This window comes from Opisthocomus hoazin, chromosome 2 (genome assembly GCF_030867145.1).
Source record: "Opisthocomus hoazin isolate bOpiHoa1 chromosome 2, bOpiHoa1.hap1, whole genome shotgun sequence".
Taxonomy (NCBI): Eukaryota; Metazoa; Chordata; class Aves; order Opisthocomiformes; family Opisthocomidae; genus Opisthocomus; species Opisthocomus hoazin.
In genome coordinates this window covers 65,041,895-65,060,995 of record NC_134415.1, presented here as the reverse complement: position 1 = coordinate 65,060,995, position 19,101 = coordinate 65,041,895, and the positions used below count along the sequence as shown (strand labels likewise).

General features: G+C 46.6%; 1 protein-coding gene across 9 annotated transcripts in view; it reads right to left on the bottom strand.

The window, feature by feature from the left end:
* Nucleotides 1-19,101, bottom strand: part of NHSL1 (NHS like 1) — a 186,254-nt gene that overhangs the window by 52,914 nt on the left and 114,239 nt on the right. For all 9 annotated transcript variants that reach the window (XM_075413943.1, XM_075413942.1, XM_075413945.1 and 6 more), the window contains exon 2: nt 4,563-4,715. In XM_075413943.1, coding sequence (XP_075270058.1) covers nt 4,563-4,715 — 153 coding nt within the window. The remainder of the gene's footprint in view (nt 1-4,562; nt 4,716-19,101) is intronic.

The window sequence follows — 19,101 nt, the reverse complement described above, 5'->3', positions numbered from 1 at the left end:
CTGAACAACTTTAAACTCCAAATCTGCTACTGCCCAGCGCAGACTCTCAGAGCTGGTCCAGCCACTCGGCAGACATTGGCAACATGCGACTAAACACGTCAAGAAGTCCTTCAGCCTTGGAGCAGAGCAGACAGTGCAAGGGGGTAGGATTGATTTAAAGATCCTGACACCATGCAGAGACTCAGCTCTTCCACCCCACCATCTTCTTCATCACCCATTTTCACGACTTTCTAGGAGGAAACAGTAATGTAGAGCGCAGGATCACACAAGACTTCTCAAGGGTCAATATTGTTTCCACCTGAATGTCTGCATACTGGAAAATACCTTTCCTAGGGTGACGGTCAAAACATGAGGAAGAAGCCACTTCAGGCAGGCGATCAGGACAGGTGAGTTAAAGCAGCTTGGCCCTGAGGGTCAGGAAACAGGCACACGGGGTGGCACGTGTTTGACATCCAGCATGTCGCCCCATTTGCTCCACCAGCCACTCACTCCAAGGTCCTGTCTGCTCCCCCAAAGAAAGCGAGAGCCTGTTTTACCCAGTGCAAATAAAACACTTAAAATAATGGATCTACTACCATAACCAAAGAACTGCATCATTTTGTAAATGTTGAAGTCACATTGCAATGGTACCATGATTCTGATGTGCAGCTGAATTTGCTCTTCTGCTCTAGCCACCAGATTAAGCCACCGAGAGCTTTAATTTAAAATGTAGTAACGCAGCATGAGTTAAACATGCTCATTTTAGTCAATGACAACTTTAGATTTTCATAAAAGTTATATAAAGCCATTTCAGCTCTCCAGAACAGCTCTACTGTGTATAACAAACTTCCCAGGTGCTTCATTTTCTAATTATAATTACTGGAAAATACTGCTTTTTAGAACTTCAGATGGCACCTAAGCAACTGCATACCTAAAGAAGGATAAATAACTTTACCTCAGCTATGGGCAAATCTGAATGCAAGATCTCACCATTTATACTGGAAAGTAGCTTCGTTAAGGAAAAGCACAGTATTTTCCCTTGATTTCAAAAGGGTAGTTCATAGGTACAAAAATACAAAAAATCTCCCCGTGCAGAATCTACTATCACATGCTGCATCCACTTCCACAGTGTGATAAGGAGTGGACATTTCAATATATAATAGACAAAGCAAAATAATAAACTGCACAAAAAAGTAAGGAAAGATCTCCTCCTCCTCCAAACATAACACTGCTTCTTGTAAAGGTATGTAGAGCATACAGAGATCACCAGGCAGAGTACTTGATTTCTCTCAAGATACGTTAGATAGCATATATTTTAATATCTCTCAATTTATTTTTAAACCAATTTAAGAATAAGCAGCAATAATAGCTTTTCTGCTCCTTAAGTGGTGCTTAAAAGTTTATTCTACTCAAGACAGCTTCCCATCTATTCCACCAGGTTTTTCTAGCTAGACCCATGCTGTCAAAAATGTGCTGAGCTGCTAAAACAGTACCAGAATAAATAGGTTTGACCTTGCATTATCTTAAAAGCTAGCCAGGATTTCATCTGGTTAGTATTAGACAGGTGAAACCACCTTGAAAGAAAGGAATACCTTGCTTGAATTATTTTGAAACATTTTATACATTCAATACCTTTACAGGTGGTTTAAATGACTAGTGTGCTCTATATGTGAATTACTATTTTTTACACTTACTTTTCCACTCACTAGAGAAGCAATGAACGCAATAACAAATTCATAGTCCACAATCAAGTTGCTATGTACCAGCAATGTCAGATCTCATAATCTGAAGAAGAACAGGACTGGAAAGCTTTCAAACAGGTGTGTTTTATTGGTCTGAACTACAGCTACTAGTTAAGCCCTGGGTGCCATATTATCAGGTTAGAGGGGACCACCAGAGGTTATCTCTTCCTTCCCAGCCTCCTCTAAAGGTAGGATCAAATACACGCAAATGATTTCTGAGGAGTGTTTCTCTCCCCTATTTTTTAAAAACTCCAATGCTTTCATAGTGCCAAAAATTTGTTTCAGTGCTTCAGTATCCTTACCGCAAGGAAGTTTCCCCTATTATCAAACCTCAGCATTTTCTCCAAGTGCTGTGCATGTCCACTACCTCATCTCCAACTTACCACAAAAAAAAAAAATAATTTTGGTTTTATTCTACTCCTTTCCAGTTTGCGCAAACGCTTTCTGGCGAACACGGCGATTCATCCCACTGCAGAGAGTACCGCGCACCTTGTCACCCAACATCGACGGCACGTCAGGTCACATACAGCCACTGCCCCATGCTTCACCTCAACCAACGCAATTGCAACACCAAAAAGATGTCAAAATGCAAGCTTCATCATGAGGCCAAGAAATGTAGAATTAAAGTTCCCATGATAGCCCAAAAGTGCTTCTCATCAGACTACCTGTCCTCAAGGTCTTCTATGCTATAATCATATAGCACTTGAATTTACTTCCTACCCACTAAGAAGCTTTGGAAAACTCTGTCATTTCTAAAGCAGCAAGTAGAAAAGCAGTTCAGCAGCTGTCACAATTATATCACAATTTCAACAGCACTTTTACACTGAATGAAACTCAGCTCTGGCTACACAACTTTTAACCAAATCCTTCAAATGTGATCAGAAGCTCCGGTGTCTTCCGGTTGAAGGCGCAGCAGCGTAGAACTGATAAAACTTCAGTCAGCACCTCTCATACTACTCAGAGCCCCTACAGGCAAGAATGAAATCACTGAAAACGGTGTTAAATTCATGCTGTAGCTACTCAGGACAGCTACAGGCCACAGCAATGAGTTGTTTCAGAACCGCTCTTAGGGAATAAACATGGCCCAGGGAAAGAGCTCGATGTTAAATAAATAAATAAATAGCAGAGTTTTGTTGACTATGTCAGCACTTGAGGCCCAGTGAAGGCACCAGAGCTCCTTCTCTCTCTCAACTACTGGCCTAAAAGCACGAAACTGAAATCCGCTTCATTACCAAGGAGTCCTACATCACGTGCAGAAGCCAGTTTACTTAACACGAAATGGCTAACTGGTAAGTTGTAGTAGTACTGAATAGCTTTTGTTTTACAAAGAGCAGCAGCTCTAGAGAAAAATTCCAGCAGACCAAAATAACTTCAGATGTGTAAACTGGGGGAAGCAGCATACGCTACTTAGTTTCACACAAATATATCAGATATAAATTTATTGAAAGAGAAGTTGAACCTGCAGTAGATAAATTTCTGATAAAACACAAGAAAATCAGAGCAGCCTTTTAGCCTGTGCAGTTTTGTCTGATAATAGTCTCAAACAGAGAACAGAAAAATAGAAGAATGAGTAGTTAAAGTTTACAAAGAGCTAACCACAAGCAGCATTCCTTTTAATCTAAAGCAGGCAAATATTTTTCTTTTGTAAAGAACTGGTAAGTGTGTCTGCAAGGGAACAGTAAACATTTCAAGGCTAAAGGGCTGCGCAAATGCATTAATTCAATAGTAAGTATAGAGGACACACAGGCTATCTGCTGAGCCATGTGTGAGCTAGTAACACTGGCTGTCAAGACTCCCCTATTAAATGGTAACAAAAGGCACCTAGTAAGAGATGGTGAAAATCAATTAACTGGAGAAATGGCAAGAGAAATAAAATATGGCAGCGAAACGGTTCTCTATTCAGACATACCAAATTAAGTTTTCTACACGTTTAAAAAGCAGAAATGTCATGCTAAACAAACAAAAACTACAATGTTCTTTTAAATCGGGTTAACTCTGCAAGGTATCAAGTACCTGCAGTTCCTGCCAAAACAAAAAGGGACTTGAAATGAGTCGGCTCTTTGCAGGGTAACCCCCTTTGTTAAACAGCCAACGTAAAGAAAAATCTAGGATAACCATTTCCAGAACACGGACATTAAGCTGTAATTTTAAACTTTACTTCTGGCCCAGAGACAGATGTTCTGCAGTCCTCCCCGCTGGTTGCCTGCCTCTGTCCTCGCGGCTGCACTAATGCAACACAATGCCTTCCATGCCTGACCTTATGGGTACACCCTCAATTAAGGTATTAAGGGTAAAAATCAGTCCTTAAAAATACACTGCACCCTTCTGCAAGAAAGCACTTTCACTACTGAAAGAGTCCTTCTGAGTGCCCTGTTCCCCATTTCCCTTCTCTGCCCCCAAACGCCTTCTCTGACTTCTCACAAGTAGCCACATCCCTGGAAATGACACTGTACAACAACAAAAGAAATCCCCAAATGAAACAACTCTGATGTGGCTCTTGCACTAAAGCACAAATGGAGTAATCCAGGACTTACTGAAATAGAAGGTACCATTTTGCAAACACTTCAAAGACTAAATGGAAACAGCCAAAAGACACCAGGCTTTCCGCTTTTCCATTCTAGAGTGCTCTGCCGGGTAACAGATTTTCTTGTCTCTTGATAGCAAAAGCACTTTTGCTATCCCTACATTTGAGTGGGTAAATCCCACTAATGTTCCTGATGTGCCACAGGCAGAAACACAAGACTCTTCTGAAGCCTGCAGATTGGATGCATTTGCAAAGACTGTGGCAAAAACCTGCTGTCCCTTTTGGAAACCTCTGTGTTGTCAGCAGCAGCATCTTACCTCTCAGTACTGACTTGAGGTTCAGCTTGGCTTGGCGGTGCAGGTCCTCCACACAGGGTGGTCTTGATGAGGGCAGGAAGACATTTTCCTGTTGGTGCCATGGAGCAGTGTAGTGCACAGTCCATCTACTCTCTTCATCTAGGTTGGAAACAGCTGCAGAGAGAGACAATAGTAAGAAAATTAAATGCTACTGTAGATAGCTGTATCACAAAACCTCACATGTAAGTTTGCAGCGCATCACCTTGAAACAAAAAACACTGTTTGCCACTGTAGTCCCATCAAAACACTCTCTAGAACCTCATTTCCCTGACAGTTAAAGACCCTCCTCTGATTTCTAAGTTTATTCTTCTGTGTTACGTAGAAAATACCTTTCCCTCTTCCCACGTTTATACTTGCTGTTGTATTTACTCTCAACTTGCAACCCTGTTTTCCCCTCTGTAGCTCCCAGCCTTCACAAATGAGATCAGCTTCCCAGACCCCAATCCTGCCGGTTGCGGTGCATTGCAGGATGGCTTCCTCCTGCTCACAGGCGACTCTGGGAACATGACAGATGCCATGAGATTACGACAGGTTCATTTGTGTCAGGAAATAACCTTCTCTCTGACCTCACGCTCACTCGAACCAGGAACAAAAACTCCTGGTGAAGCCAACAAATGAGCTACTTTCCATTGCCATGAGTGGAAAGCAGATTTGGACAACAGCAACTCCACGGGCAAATATTGCTCAGAGCACAACAGCACTTAAGAGAGATTGCTCTGGCCGCCTCTTCTCAGCCCATACACACGTGAAAATAAAACACTGACATTGCTCAAGTTCAAAGCTCCCTACAGACGGTCTAGTAATGAATCGGCCAAAGCACATACTGCTAAGATTTGTTTATCATTTACGCTTCCCGAGAGACAGCCATTACCTTTTGTTTAAAGTTTATCATCAATAAAAACTTCTACACTTGAGTGGCCTTATCCCTCCACCCTGTAATAAAAGGAAAAGGGCAGCTGGGGGTCATATTTTATCACCCCCCAGGCACCCTTTGGCCTTCAGCCCAGCGTGCTGCACATCCTTGCTTTTAGCTCTGCCAAGCAGCAGCCCCAGCCCCGGCAGCCCTGCTGCCCCCCAAGCCCCCGCCTTCCCCGGCTCTCGGCGCTGCCTGGAGCACTGCTTCGCCAGGTTTGCCCCATGGCTCCATGCTAGCAGCGGAGGTGCATAAAGAAAACAAGCAAAACAAAAGCCAACAGCCTCCCGTCATCTGAAAAATGACTCTTTCCCTAACACCACTGTTCATCTGCCGGGATCATTTCAGATGGAAATAATCAGTAGTCGTTAAAAGAAAATAAGCTATGCCTTTCACTTAAAGCCTATCTACAGCCGAATGCTCAGTGTCTGTTTTGTCCTAAAATAACCTGGGGCGCAGAGGGAAGGTTAACAACTGTCTTTCCTCACTTTTTCTAGATTAGCATAAAACCTGAAAAAGGTTTTTGAAGACTTTAGACTAGTCTCTTCATCTCTGAGGTGGCTTGGTCCTGCACCCCCTCCCCTCTCGCAGGTATACTGGGTGCAACAAGGCAGAAACACCTTCAGCCTCCGCCTGCTTTCCCCACCCTTGCTAACTAGGGGTCAAACCTACATCACGACAAACGTCATGACAAGCCACCACCTACCTGGTTACAGCACCAACCATCCCGGTATCACAGAAAGAGCGATCGGTACAGTCGATGACCTGCCCGAAAAGCGCCCCGCGCCCCTCACCATCCCCAGCTGAGCGGGCAGACGGGCAGGGGAGCAAGGCTGGGGGGGGAAGAGGAGCAGGAGGAGGGAAACGCCAGCCGCCAAGCCCACTGGCCGGCTGCAGTCCCGCCATACCAGAGCTCATCAGAGCAATGGCCATCAAAACCAGCCGACAGAAGCGCCGCACACGTCTGCCAACTACTCTCCCCGGCGCAGTTTGTCTATCCTCACGAATTAGAGCATCTTTGACAAACGCGGCTTGGCTCGGAGCAAGCCACGGCCGGGCACCGGCAGCGGTGGGCACCGGGCGGATGGTGGGCACCCGGCCCCGGCACGGTGCGGGGACAGCGGCACGCTCGGCCTCGGCACCCGGCCGCGCCTCTCGCACTGGCAAGTTCGGCTCCCTCAAAGCCACCGCAAAGGACTTGAAAAGCAACACAGCACGACAAGGCAGAGGTCCGACGGCTCCTCAGGAGGCTGTCTCCGCGCACCACAGAATATTCAGCGGAGAAGACAGCGAGGTACGTCTCAAAAAGGGGTGTCAGGAAAGCCGGGGCACAGCGGAAGGGAACTGCACCTTGCTGCAGGACTCGGCTGCCTCCAGAAAAGACAGCGAGCGCGCACAACTACTTACTCTTCCTCTTGAAAAGTTTCATGAGAGATTTAAGCTTTGCGTTGATGAAAACCACCATTTTCAAGGTGTCAAATTGCGATCCAGGAGTTTAAATCCCATAAAAAGGAGGAGCTGCAGGAAGGTGACTGTTTCCAGACCGAGCCTGTTCAAACTCTGCACACCAGATCTCCCTTCTCCAGGCTTCTCCCCTCTGCCTGCCTGCCTTTCCCGAAATCACAACTTTCATACTGCCTAGGTCCTCCTGATGCACGAAACCATTTACAGTTCTTTAGCCTGAATTTCTCCTCCTCACGTGTAACCTTGTGGGCTGAAAACAGCCAGTTTCAAGATGGAAAACGGGTGGGGGGGGGCAAAAAAAAAAAAAAAGTTCGTCGTTATTCACGCACAGGACCAAAAATGAGGCTTTCTCTTGCTGCCCGCGCCTCTGCTCAGCTGTCTTTCTCCTCCCTTCCTCCGCTCTCCAGGTGCGGCCGCTCCGGGCAGACGGAGCTCTGCAGGTGATTCCCCCTCGCCCGTCCCACCGCGCCAGCCGGCCCCGCCGAGGGAGACGCGGCGCCTTCCCCCGCCCCTCGCCCCCCCCGGGGGTGAAGCGGGGAGGGCAGCGGGCAGTGCGGGCAGGGCGGTCTGGCAGCCCCGCGCCCCGCCAGCAGCCGTCCCGGCCGTCTCCTTCCAGTTGCAAATGAGAGCTGCATTTTCGTGCAAATCAGGCCGCCCGGCTTTCCCACCGCTCTCCCCCTCCCGCCCCCCTTTTTCCAGCCCCTCGCCCCCGCTGGATCGCGGCCCCGGGAGCCGCGTTTCGGCTGGCGGCACTGCGCAGCCCCGCTCGGAGCCCCCCCCCCCCCGCATCCCCTGCTCCCCCCGCAGCCGCTGCGTGGGACATCAGCCCACTAATTTCACATATCGAATTTCAGTCGGGAACACTCCTAATTTATTCTCATTAGCGTCCTCTCAGACCAGATACATGGAAAAGAAGATCGAGTTATTTCTGGCTAATAGAGAACCTGTTCTTCATCACATGAAACTCGTGCGCCGAGGCAAAACAGCCCAGCTTTTCGAGATGCACATTACATCCTCATGCCTTAAAAAAAAAAAAAGAGCGTCTGCAGAGAAGTCCGCAGCCGTCCTTCCCAGGAACGGGCTGCGATTTTGCAGAAGTTAAGGAGAAAATGCTGAGCACCAGATCAATGTGCTCAGCAGGGCATGCCCTGCGCACAATGCTCAGGCTGAAGAAGCGAGCCCTCCCTCACAAAGCAAGCTCAGGAAACCCCCCCGGGTCAGCGATGAAAAGGAATTTTCCCTCAGAAGAAAGCACGGCGCCAGCAGCAGGGGGCTCGGCCGACCCCAGAGCCGCAGCCTCGGCAGCGCGGCGGGCGCAGAGCAGATGCTCCACGGGAACCCCACGCCCGGTTTGGCCCAGCGGCTGAGACTGTGCCACGCAGGACAGGCCACAAACAACGTGCCTCCGTCCTCTGAACATGCTACTATCAGCATTTTATCAGTATTTTCCAAAGCCAGAGACTGTACAATCGCCACGTGGGTTTGACATCAAAACTGCCATTAGCAGCAGGTCTGTCCAGCAGCAGCTGGTCCAAGAGACAAATTTTGACGGGCTCACCGCTGCCAAAGGGCCAGGAGACCCTGGTGCCAGGGCAGCAGTGGCGGGGAAGGCACCTCTGCTTTTCGCACTGATTTCCATCAAGCACCTTACACACAAAAAAAATGACCCTGGCATCAAACTCTGATAACAAGATAACTAGTGTTGGGGTTCTTTAAAAATCACATACACAATAATACCCCCGTAAGGAATTTGCCATTATCCATCCATCATTAAAACCACTTTATACACACACTTGCTGACACACTCTGCAGGCGAGTGCAGAACAACTCCATCTCTAACTCCAGCAGCGTTGCCATCCGAGAGCAAACCCAGAAGGTGGTAACTCCTCTTACAGTGTGGTGCCGATCTGTTTTGGGGATGTAGGAAGTGCCTCTGTAAGCGGGAAGGGGAGCTACCGTGCGTTTGCACAGGGGAAGGTGACGGTTTCAAGCTAGCATGTGAGGGAGACTGGAAGTGACACGGACTCTCCCCAAGGTCTTTATGGCACCTCAGAGGCTTGCAAGCCCTGGGAAGCAAGACTCTGTTCCCTTTTCATGGTCAAGCCCCTGTGTACCAACATGATCCTGGGTACTCTGGGCAGAAACCTTCCGGTTTCAGCATGGGCTGCAATGTGTGCCAAGTGCAGTGCTGCTCTTTGCTATCAGATCATCAGCCCACCCTGAAGCATTTCTCCTGCCTGGGAACAAGGCTTGATCACTGTCCTCTGGCCCCAGTCTCCAGTATGGAGGCAGCTATTCAAGCCCAATAACAAACCATGCATAGGAGATGTCTGCCTTTCATCCTCCCGGGCTTTGCTCCTACCTTCCCTCCAGTCATGCTGATAAAGGGGTCAAACATCAGAGCTGGCTATCATGAGGGGACACCCCGAAGGGAACGCCAGTCGGCTACTTGCATCTGCATCTCTCAGAGTCTGCACTAGGCCAACAAGGACCAAAAACTCCTCTCCACTTGAGACAAACCCATTAGCTTCCATGAAATTCAGCATGTTGTCCCAATTCAGCTTTTTAAAAACGCTTTTCATGTCACAAGAAACTGTCACTGCAATTGGCTTGATGGCAGCTCTCTTAGAGCTGAAAGCATGAAGCAAGTATGCTTCTCCGCAGCTCACCTCTCTACATTGAGAAGAAAAAGGCAGGGCAGTTGGAGAAAATTTGTACTGTAGTCACTACCCAAACACATAAAGAACTTCAGCCTCCAACACTGCCAGTAGTCAAACCACAAAAACCACCCCAAACAACAAAAAGACCCCAGCCAAAATTACCTTGATGGAAAGTTTTTAAAGTTAGATAAACCCACCACGAACAGTAGGTGCGCCACGCTGTGATACCAGTTCTTCAAAAGCAAATAAATCAGAGACAGGTAGCAGACTGGGCAGACCTTGCTCTGTGGCACACTTCCTACTTCTCCTTGGACAAGTTAATATTAACCCATTCATCGCCTCAGTTCCCACATCCTTACAAGCAGGGATCACACTACCTTGCCACAGCACAAGAATACTATCACAAGGAATGCAGAAAACACGGAGAAGATTCCAGGCAAATCTCTCACTTCACAGAGGACAGGCTACAAAGCTTGGCCCAGAAGAAACTCCTTCCTAATCAACAATATAGAGATCGGAGCAAAGCAAATGAGAGGCACAAGACGTGGTGCCAAACAGCAAGCTCAGATCACGAACGTGTAACACGCTGCCACTAGCAAAACTGTGCCTGTCTTTTAGTTCACATTCTAATAGTTTTTAATCCCTAAGTGGTTAAATGGATTTTAATTTCTAGTAGAGGCCATGTACATCCAGAAGACAAGCGAACACGAGTGGCTGCTTGTGCATGGCATGCCTGAAACTCTGCAGCCATTCCTTCACTCCTCTCCCTGCTCTCTCCCCTCTTTAGAGGGCGTTTCCAGCTGACCTGCTCTGCGACAGCCATCTGGGACAGCCACCCCTCCACATTCATGGCAACGTAAAACACTGGCGCCTGTGAAACAATCTGGAAATATTCAGTTTTCGTGGAAATATTTCAACCCAGCCCTTGGGGGAGGGGGGCTCTCCTGCCCAGCCCCCATTCACAGCCCAGTGCCCTGAACCTTGCACCAGTGCACCCGGTCTGCTGAAGAAGTCGAGGCTTTATAAAAAGGCAAATGTTGAAAAGGGACGTACTCGGGTTGTTCATAACTGCAGCCGGAGCAGCGGCCCAGCAGCAGCCCCAGCGGCAGCTGTCCGTCAGGGACACTAACCAATCGGTGAGAACCAACCCTTCTCCTTCCTGCTGCCGCTCATCGGCCTACGCATACCTACGAAATGTAGAAAGTACTAAGTAAAAAAAACCCACACAAATAAAACACAGGAATAAAGTGACCCATTCCTGCTCGCTCACATACATCAAGACAAATTTTACTACTTATTTCCATGAAGAAGAGGTAAACCCAACTCACATACCAAGTTCATGAAAGGAGTGATGCAAACTGTTAACAGATGTACCATCATCTCAAAAACTAAACTTTAAGTTGTAAGCCTTAGCGACTTTATTCAGACAATGGAAAAATCCTCCATTAAACAACTGTAGAGCATTGATGACATTTGAAGAGGAAAGAAAAAGCTAAAATATACAGTGGAGAACTGCACTGTGAGAGCTCTTCCAGTGAGTTCCTGTCCAATAGCCAAAAGGGAAAGTAGAAATGTTGGCAAGCAGACGTACTCAAAACAATTAAATCAATGTCCTTGCTTATTATGGACACGTCAGTTACTCACTCAAATTAAGTTTCCACTGTGCCGCCCTGCAGCAGCTTGCGTGGGGATGCACGGGGAAGACGCTGGTGGACGGCACAGGTCTACAGCACTGCAGTGGGGATGGGTCCGTGCAGGACGCGCTCAGCATGGCTCCCTGCCAGCCCCCAGCATGGCTCCCTGCCAGCCCCAAGCACCCCCTCCCCGGGCGGCTGCAGGGTAAGCCTCAAGCCACAGAGGGTTATAAACCCCTTCCCACAGGCTGCAGGGCTCCTGTCCGGCTCACACCAGCACCACCCGGCCTTGAAAGCTGCACCTTACTCCCAGGCAAGACTTCCATCCTGATGAAACATCAAGCACCTGAGATAAGACATGCCGAATGCCTCAAGTGTTTTCAAAACTCGTGCCCAAGCTCTACACCTGCCCTGGCCACCTTGACCCATGCTGTCAGCCACTTGCTGGTGTTTAAATGGAGCCAAAAGCATCCCTGCAGACCACGGGAGCTGGTCATTTATGGTCAGAGGGGTCTCTCCCTCTCTTGGTATCTTTCAGCAGAACAAGCTGCTCCCCGCACAAAGGCCATCCCAGGCAGCAGGGCACACAGCTGCCCTCCTGCCTCCAGCTCCGCTCCCCCAGAACAGCCGCTCTTGGGGCAACCCCCGCCTCCGTGAATTGTGATACTTCCCCCGCTACTGAGAAATTACACTGCATTAAACCTGGGATCGGTAGGAAGAGGAGAATGCATAGGGGAGAGGGGGACAGAGGAGGAAAAGTATTTTATCCCAGGGCCACCGCAACAGAAAGCCAAGGAGGACGCATGCCCCGGCGACCTGGCAGGGGAGCGCAGGCCATGGCCGAGCGGGTATTGCTGTAGGGAGGGTACCCGGGCAGCGACCTCCTTACCCATGCCCGCAAGGGACTATGGCCGCAGGCTCTGGGAAAGGGGGAAGAGGGAGGAAGATGAGGAGGAGAAGTAGCACAACCTAAGCCAGAGAGGACAGAAAAGCAGCAGACTGATTGATCTGATGATCCTATTTAGGTCACAGCACAATAAAGCTAATTCATTCCTTTGACAATTCAGACCATCTTTCCACAGGATCCTCTGTCATGCAAACACATCACCAGCGAGAAAAGCGGGCATTGGGGCAGGGCTGCCTGCAGACAAAGCAGCAGTTTCTTTCGGTTAGAGCATCTCCCCACACACTGTAACTGCAGGCAGGAGAACAGAAAGCGTTTAGTGAATGTGCAATTTTGTTTCATGGTTTTCTCCCAGTTTGCAGCACACAAGCCTTTTTCCTTGGCCGTTCCTGAGCCCCAGCTAAGGCAACGTCAGCTCCCAGTAGAGCACTTTTCTCTCTCCCTAGGAAGACCCTTTTAAAACGCCACCAGGAAACACTCTTAATTTAAATTCCAAATCCACCTCGATGCTCCTATGCTACAGCTTACCAAAAACGGCTGCAGCAAGTAAGTTAGTCTGCAAAATCTTAACTCTTATTTGCCCTAATAATGCACCATAAAGAAGATGCTTCTCTTCTCAATTAGTGATGGAAAAAATACAAGGCAGACAAGTTTCCCTAAGTCTTCGCATAGATTCATCCTGCGGGGCTTGGAGCAAAACCAACAAAGCCAGACTGCAAAAATGCCATTTCTGAACTGCTGTCCTGAACCGTCTCCCTGTTCAGCCTGTAATTCCATCTTTGGCAGCTGTGCACTTGTGGATCCACACTAATATCCAACAGAGATCTTCAACTAATCTCAGTCTGCATTCTCCTTATGGGCGTCCTGAAGAGGACACGATCCCCACTCATTTCACTTATTTAAAGGTCACAGAAAGAATTCTTGTAGCCTGTCTCCGTCTCCCCACCCAACATTGCTCTTTGGCATGCTTTTATTTCTATATGGATTATCCTGGTATAAGGAGTTGGTAGATTCTTCCTTTTTGCTTCTTTCTGCTGACTCTTAATAAACTGAGGGAGAGTTTCATTTAAGCTTGGAGGCACCCTCTCTTAAAATCAGGCCAGCACATCCTCTAGCTTCCTAAGAACTTTGCAATCTATAAATGAAAAAAACTGAGCTCCTTGGAAAATGCCAACCTTCACATGATCATACAACCGCGCATGCCAAAATCAAGCATCAAGCACCTGCTTGCTGTCTCACGTAGCAACTTGAAAAAAAAAGGTTTATTTCTTAGTTAAAAGTTTTCAAAAGCTTGACCTGAAAACGTTATCTGCACAACACAATAGTAAAACAGTAAGTAAAAGCTAAGGTTCACAAAATAATAATTGGATTTCAGCTACTGTGACATTTGGGTTTGTCCCTAAAGCCCTAAGATTTTGGACAAAATCTGAAAACTTGGGCATGTTCCAATTAAATAATAGCACAATCTGCCCTGAAAAACAATATTCTCCAAACTAAGGTAAGGCATCGAGTCCAGATAACAGTCACCCCATAATTATGCTGCTGCAGTATTCACCAACCTGTTTTAAGCTCCTGAGACAACAACTGAACAAACATCTGCACCACGGCATCTCCAGAGAATGTCTTTGGCTGGCCATGGGCGTGTGGCTCTCAGTCATGATCAAATACCAACTGATTTTGAAGACAAATTTTAAGATTATATTTGTGCCATCAGCATCTTCTTATCAGAAGTTCTCAATAAAGCCTAATGAAATGATAGCCTCCTAAATTCATACTAATTGCTTGAGCTTTCAAAATTTATAATGTGGATACCAACTTAAAATTTTATTACCACCTGTTTGATTAAAATCATCAGAGATGCAAACATCCTTGTTATTACTTATACACAACCAAGCAGCCCAAATCTCACAACATGCCGTGGTCAGTCAACATTAACAGCTGAATAGTTGCATTTCTTTGGATCGCTAGCAAAATGCATCTAACAGTTTAAATGATGCTTACTGTGAAAAAAATGCCTTGCCACACCTTCAGAAAGCACTAGTCAGCACAACAACTATCACAATTTTTAATATCATGGCAATGGTTTCAATAAATAAGTATGTTGGGGCATTAAGCAACCAACAGGCATCGCCATCTACTTCATCAAAAGGTAATCCCCAACAAGACTGAAAAATGGAGATTCTCTCCGCTCCTGCATTCACTCTGCCATTTCTACCTCCATTTCCTGACAGAAAGGGAAAGGAGTAGATCCCTACTGTTTTCTGCAGGATCCCTACTGCAGATATCTACACTTTTTTGTATTTTAGAGAAACTAGTTATTCCCTGATATGGCTGGAGAATTTCAGAAAACCAAACAAACAGTAAAGTTGCAACATGACAAGGGGTTTAACACCATTTACAACGAAAGATACCACTTTTAATCGCAAAAACGTCTCTTTTGGTATCCTTGGTTTCCCCACTTAGCACAAAATATAAACTGTAGAAAAGTTTGTATTTTGTTGGAGAATTTGAAGGAGCTGGAAAAGTTGGTGGAGAAGTGTAAAACTTGAGACAGCTGACGCTATTTTTAAAAATACTTCTTCAAATACTTTCACTGTTTATATCTGAAAACCTTAGAAAGGGGGCAGCTACGGCACCATCACCCCCACTTCAGCTTCGAACAGATCACACGCTCTGTAACCAGACATCAGGTCTCCAGAGTAACGTTCTTCCAGTGGTGAACTCTCACTTGAAGTCAACTGAAACACAAGCATGCATCCACGATTCAGATCAACACCGCACACACTAAAACTACCAATATATTTCTGGAAGGGCTTCTAAAAATATCATCTTGCCAACAGGAGATACACTGCGACTTGGAGATTTCCAACACTGGATCGGAAACTGGAGACACCTCACAAACAAGTACAGACACAACCAGGCAGAGCCTAAAAATAAATTTCTGTGCAGAAATACCATGAGTTTTCCAGCCCAGACAGTAAGTTTGCAACAGTCAACTGTCCTGCCCAGCTGGTCACTCCTGAAACTTCCCAGTAGCTGTCATTAAGATGACAGTAAGCCCAAGACAGAGAAACATCAGTAGTTAACTCGTACCAAGCAAACAATCCTGCCATCCCAAGACAGTTAATAAAATTACCATGCATCCCAGCAGCTGCATTTTTAAACTACACACAACGTTCCAAATTCAACTTTGGAGTACAGATTTGTCCAGAAGACTGTCAATTACTGACAACTCGACCTATTACAGAATCAGAACTGGGTAACGTTTTACACTGCAAGCTCCTGAGAAGAGAGCAGGAGCCCGATTTAAAAGCAGTCGGGAAGAGTCAGGTGGGAAACTTCCCACCAGCTCCTGGGCAGGGCTGACCCCCGGAGCAGAAGATCCAATTTGAACATACAGAGGGAGGTGGGAGATCAATAACACAGTCAATGTGAATATAGTTTATACCCTCAGGAAAACCAATCAATAAAACCACAGCTATATTTTCCCAAAATCAGCCTCTTCTTTTTTCCCATCTTTATGGATAATGATACAAGCAGCTCTAGCCTTTGGCACCCTTTAAGGTTGCTGCAATGCAGCGCTAAACAAACTTCAGTCCCAGTCCATTTGAGTTCAACAGAAGCATCACCTAGCAGGATCCCTGCTTTGCCACCACGCCAGGAACCATTACAGCTGATGCACACAAAAACTCAATTTACATTTTTGTTTTTAAACCATGGCTGGTTTGAAGAATCTCATTGAAACTACAGCCATTAAAAGTACCTGACACATCCCACAACGTTTAATATTCTGTACAGAGCATACACTCTGCTCCAGAAATGAAGAAATTAAAACACTATGTTCATATAGGCTTTGAAAATATTTATTTTCATGTCAGGGCAATTAGTACCCTGCTCCTCTTTGGATTAATTAAACCTAATAGGACAAGGTTAGCATCACACACAGGAAAAAACTTGTGCTCACCTTCAGCTACTGGACATAAAAGAGTGTCTCTTTCTCTGATGCTATTAATTATTTAACCTAGCACTGCTACCTCCATCTGTTTGGGGACCTGCTTGCAACTCACCAAACAGCATCCCACTGCCCCTGGTCTAGCCATGCCATCGTGTTTGTGGCAAACGTCTGACAAACAAAAGAAGGGCCAAGCCAACTAAAAGTCAATGCTGAGAACAACCATGAGGGATCATTCAGTTAGCAGAGGTGCCAAACCTTCTTTGGAGATGCTACTTGGCTACAAGTTTAACTAGACCTCCCTGGAACAGACTGTGAAACTGCAGAGAAATGGTTTTACAAACCTCTGTCGATGCTTTTAGGCCACGACAAACACGTTCTGCAGCCCTTGGGTGTAAGATTTCACTGTTCTTATACTCCTTGTCAAATCGCCCAAAGGACAGTGGACGAATGAATGAGAGCACTGAACCAGAGGAGGAGAAGTTGTACCATACTCATCGTGGCTCAGATCAGAAATGAGATGAACAGGGCATGACACCTTCAGGATGCGACCTTTGGGATGAGCAGCACGAGGCTAGTGACCCCTCGCAGAATGGGTAGCTGAGCACTCCCATGGAAAAGGCATCATACTTCGATAATTTGCCTTTCAACCACAATATTTACAAGTTTTTCTCTCTTCTTCACAAGCCTAGTCTCCAGCAGCTCCAGTTCTTGCTCAGCTGATGAGGACAAGCCCTCACTAGTAACCTAGATGGCCGCCAGCATATTGAAAGCAGTTTCCAAACAAAAGCCAGGGGCTGCAGCCAAACAGCCACGAGCAGTGCTTTGGGGAATTTGGCCTCTAAATTAGTAATAGCCAGGCCACAGCCTGCCTGCCTGCCTGCGCACAGAAGACACAGGGAGGCTGATTACATACTCTTCTGCTGTGACTGGAGAAGTGGCATCGTGGGGTTTTTTCGCATTTGTTCTCTTCCAATGACTCACTGGTCAGTTCACAAGTCAGGCACCATCCCTGTAACTGCTGTAATGGCAGGCACCGCTTGCAATCCCAAATGCAAGCTGTGTCTTTCCAATCATGCATCATCCCCACAATCGAGATCCCACTGCAGCCTATTACAGCACCAATTGAGATGTAATTGTAATGAGCCACTTAAAGCATTTTTCTGATACGAAAACAACCCAAGAAAACAACCCCTTTTTGCCCCAAATTCTGCTTTGGCACAAGAATGTCACTGTTGCTGTTTGTTTTGCACTACATATTCTTAGAACATATCAGATCTGATTTACTTTTCAACTGCTTACTAGTAATTTCTTAGTTGTGCAATCCTTGTGCCTCCTTTTGTGCTTTCCAATTCAGTCTGAAACATCTTTTCTGTTCTGGTTGTTTTGCACACTACATTACCTAAAAAAAAGGCCATGCCCTGCCCCTCCTCTCCCTTTTTTTTATAAATAACCAATCTCTCCCAAATCCAGCTCTTCCGAGACATTTAGGAAATGCAAGCAAAATGCCATCTGTTGGCAATGAGGTGGGACTAAGCCTTTAATGCTGAAATACTCCAGAAAACCCAAGCAGTCAGATTCAATCAACTGGCAAGATTGAGTTCTCAAAGTCATTCATATTCCAGGTCGTCCTGTGCTTCCTTTCACACAGACATATTTCTATCTGATCTGCCACTAACTCATCACTTCTTTTCTAAGAAAGCAATGAGCTGCCCCTGGGTGTTCCTCCTGCCAAACTTGCTGCCACTTCATAGGTTTAAAAATTCCAGCACAGGGCTTTGCTCGCCTTCCTAAAGAGGTGTGAAGGGGAGGAGAGGGGAAACACACTCAAGGTAGACCTTGGGTGTTTTTTCTGTCTTGTTTCAGTAAGCGTCCTTTGCACGTATGACATCATTTGTCCCTGCTGTGGGTGCCTGCCTGTGGGCCAGCGGCTGCCCAGAGGCAGGAGACGGCCGTGCTGCCGGAGGAGCTGCTCTGCAGACCGTGATAATGCCAGTCTGGGGTGAGAGAAGACACTGCGTGTGTACTCCCAGCCTACACCTGCTGCCCAGCGGAACTGCACGCATCCGCCAAGAGAGGCTGCTCCCTTCACACAGCACGAAAATAAAGGAGAAAAAAAGAAGTTGAGGGCAGCTTCCTAAAGTCTCACATTCAGGAAGAGCATCATTCAACATCCTACAAGGTCACCTGGTGCCAGGTACATGCAGCAGCCAGCCCACTACCGCTTACTTGTTGCTGTAGGTGTTTTACACCAGCCAACCCGTCTGTGTCAGGGCTTTTATTTTTCAGTCTAAGCAAGCCGGTTCTGCTCAAGACTTGCCACTGCTTTCTAAAAAGACCACAAACTTGCAGCAAAATTGCATAAAGTATAAAAATCAGCAAGTTCTGGACTCCTTTTGAGTCTTCCAGCCTTGCTCCCGTGGCAAGCGACTCCAGGCAGCACGGGCGCATCCATCGGCACAGCAGGCAGACAAAGGCAGAGCGCCACATGCCAGCAAGGCTGCCTTCAACAAATTACCCAACATGTTCAGTACCAGCTTGCTGGTAACAGTAGTACTTTCACAAATACACAATCATCATGCAAGGCACAGTCCTTTCTACTCAAATACAATCATTTAGCATGCAGAAAAAAATAAAAATTCCCTTTAAAAAGAGGATCGCATCAGCAAGCCCCAGGCACCCTATCATTCTGAGATCCGCTCTCTGAAGACACCACTCTTCCAGTTCATTTTCTCTTTTCCACCACTAAGTAGCCTTCACTCCACTGTCTCCCACATGGTTAACATGAATGTGGCAATTAATATGCAATTAATAAAATGGTGCGATCAACTGCTTTTGTTCACAGCAGCAGCTGGTCTGCATGTCAGAGCGTAATTAGACAAATTAAGATGTACCGCTTTTGTTTGCAGATGAACTGACAGCATCACTCATGCTTAAATGTCACTAAGCCTACTGGCGTTTGGGATTACTTTA